This window comes from Zingiber officinale, chromosome 5B (assembly GCF_018446385.1).
Source record: "Zingiber officinale cultivar Zhangliang chromosome 5B, Zo_v1.1, whole genome shotgun sequence".
NCBI classification, from domain to species: Eukaryota; Viridiplantae; Streptophyta; class Magnoliopsida; order Zingiberales; family Zingiberaceae; genus Zingiber; species Zingiber officinale.
In genome coordinates, this window is record NC_055995.1 from 95,665,639 (window position 1) to 95,667,669 (window position 2,031).

General features: G+C 39.0%; 1 protein-coding gene across 1 annotated transcript; it reads left to right on the forward strand.

Annotated features, from left to right (window-relative positions):
* The first annotated feature begins 325 nt into the window (after positions 1-325).
* Positions 326-1,051, forward strand: LOC121987653. The gene has a single exon (XM_042541388.1). The coding sequence runs from the start codon at positions 400-402 to the stop codon at positions 868-870; it is 471 nt and encodes a 156-aa protein (XP_042397322.1). The 5' UTR covers positions 326-399; the 3' UTR covers positions 871-1,051.
* The last annotated feature ends 980 nt before the right edge of the window (positions 1,052-2,031 follow it).

The following is a 2,031-nucleotide window of genomic DNA, read 5'->3' on the forward strand; positions in this document are numbered from 1 at the left end:
CCTCCAATCCTCACTAAACAAATCATATCACTTCAAAGTTGGAGGAAAGGAGCATGATATATATTCATCTACCCCCCTGAGTGTTTTATAATTCACTCGATCCGATTCGTTTTGGCTCTAGTTCAAAGTTCTATGAGCTCATTTGGTCTCTTTTTTTTTTTCTAAACAAAGAGGATCCTCTTTACAATTATCAAATATAATTGTAGACTAGTGAATGACTGAGATTGGTTCCCATCAGATCTAATGGTTGTGAAGGGGCTTTCTCAATAAACACTGTGACTTCCCTCCTCCCTATTTAATTCCCCTGTTGGATTGCTCCATCTTCTGTCGGATGAGAATTCTTCCACCAATTCCACTCCATTCCCTCCCCTTCCTCGGCTCTGAAACTGATCTACTTTCATGGATTCCATTAGGATGGAGAAGTTTCATGCCAGGAAGAGGAAGCAGTTCGTCCCCAGCCTCCTCCACTACTTTGTCACGCTCTTATTCTTGGCCCTCTTCCTATCCAGCCCCCTGTGGCTTCCACGAGTAAGTTCATGCCTCCTTTCTCTCGCGTCCGTGTCTGGGACCAAGTGCCTCGTCCTACTCTGCAACATCGTCGTCGTCTTCCTCGTGAGGACAAGCGAGTCCAAGACTTCGCAGCCCTCCCCGACGGATATCTACGAGGAGTACATGAACAGGAAGGTAAACAATGAGCGGCAGGACGAGTGGAGGAGCGAGAAGAGAACAGAAGAAGAGGAAGACTCAGAGGAGGAGGAGGAGGAAGAAGAAGTGAGCGAGATTGACAAGAAAGCAGAGGACTTCATTGCGAGGATAAATTGGCAGAGGAAGCTTGAGGAGAGGAGGCTGCTTTCTTATGGTTATGGCTAATTAAAAAACATGAATTTTGAAGGAGAGGAGAGGAGAGTGTGTGAGCTCGTTACGTTGTAAGAGATGTTGCTTATAGAGATTTGGCTTTGTTATTGCAAAAACTGATGTCCAAAATGATATCATCATGCAGGTGTACATGCTGTATGTGCAAGAACAAGACAGTTTGAAGGTTTTTGAATCATTAATCCAAAATTGTGTGATGAGAATGAATGAGATGGTGATGATGTTAATGTTACAGGAGCGTTCTTTATTTCTCATTTTAACCTGAAAGATGTCGAGTAGAGGAGCACTTTGCGTCGATTGTAGAGGCTGTTGGATGTCAAAAAGTAATAAAATATAAATAGATAAAAGTAAAAGCAGGTGGATTATGACTTTTTATCAAAAGACGTAGATAGAAGTGCGTATTTATCAAAGTATATTATGATTTTATAATTATCAAAGGCACATTAATAAATATAAAAATTCTTTTATACCCGTTTTCGTTAACACCGTCTTTTGTTATCCTATTTTTCAATGTATCCAAAGTATATTTGAATTATTTATATTTAAAAATTTCATTTATGGTTTGGATATTTATGCATCAATATCTTTCTCCCTCTCTCTCAACGCGTGCAAGACTTGTATTTTTTTAACTCTCCGATTACAAAAAACTTTTACATATTTTTAGTTATGAGATCGTCCCCCTAACGAAAGAGTACATAAGCGTCTTCGTATGTCCGTCAGGCGACATCAAGGGTTTCTGGCGAAAATCCACACTAGTTCCGTCTCTGCATTGAAGTTTAGAGTTTCTGTCAATACTCTCCTTTCATAATGACGAAAGAAAATGAGTTGGGTGTTTCATCCTCTGCTGTTAAATTATCCGCAAATGTATCACCTTCGAAACCATCGGATTTGCAAAGCCTGAACCAGTTTGGACAGAAATTACATTGGAACAACATGTTAGGTCACTTTAACAGTTTTTTAAAAAATCTACAAAGAAAGGAAGACATCATGGATGTGTTATTTTACATGATCGACAAGTAGCCATAATCAAACAGTTCCCTTTGATATTTTCTTGGACATACAAGATATGCAACATATCCATAGTATATTGGTCAATATGTTTCAAAATTAGGATTCAACTTCTCAAACTTTTAGATTCTCAGGTACAGCTTATAGTTG

What these genes read in the sequence shown, in the direction of transcription:
- LOC121987653 (XM_042541388.1), top strand. Translation starts at nt 400, where the DNA reads ATGGATTCCATTAGGATGGAGAAGTTTCATGCCAGGAAGAGGAAGCAG.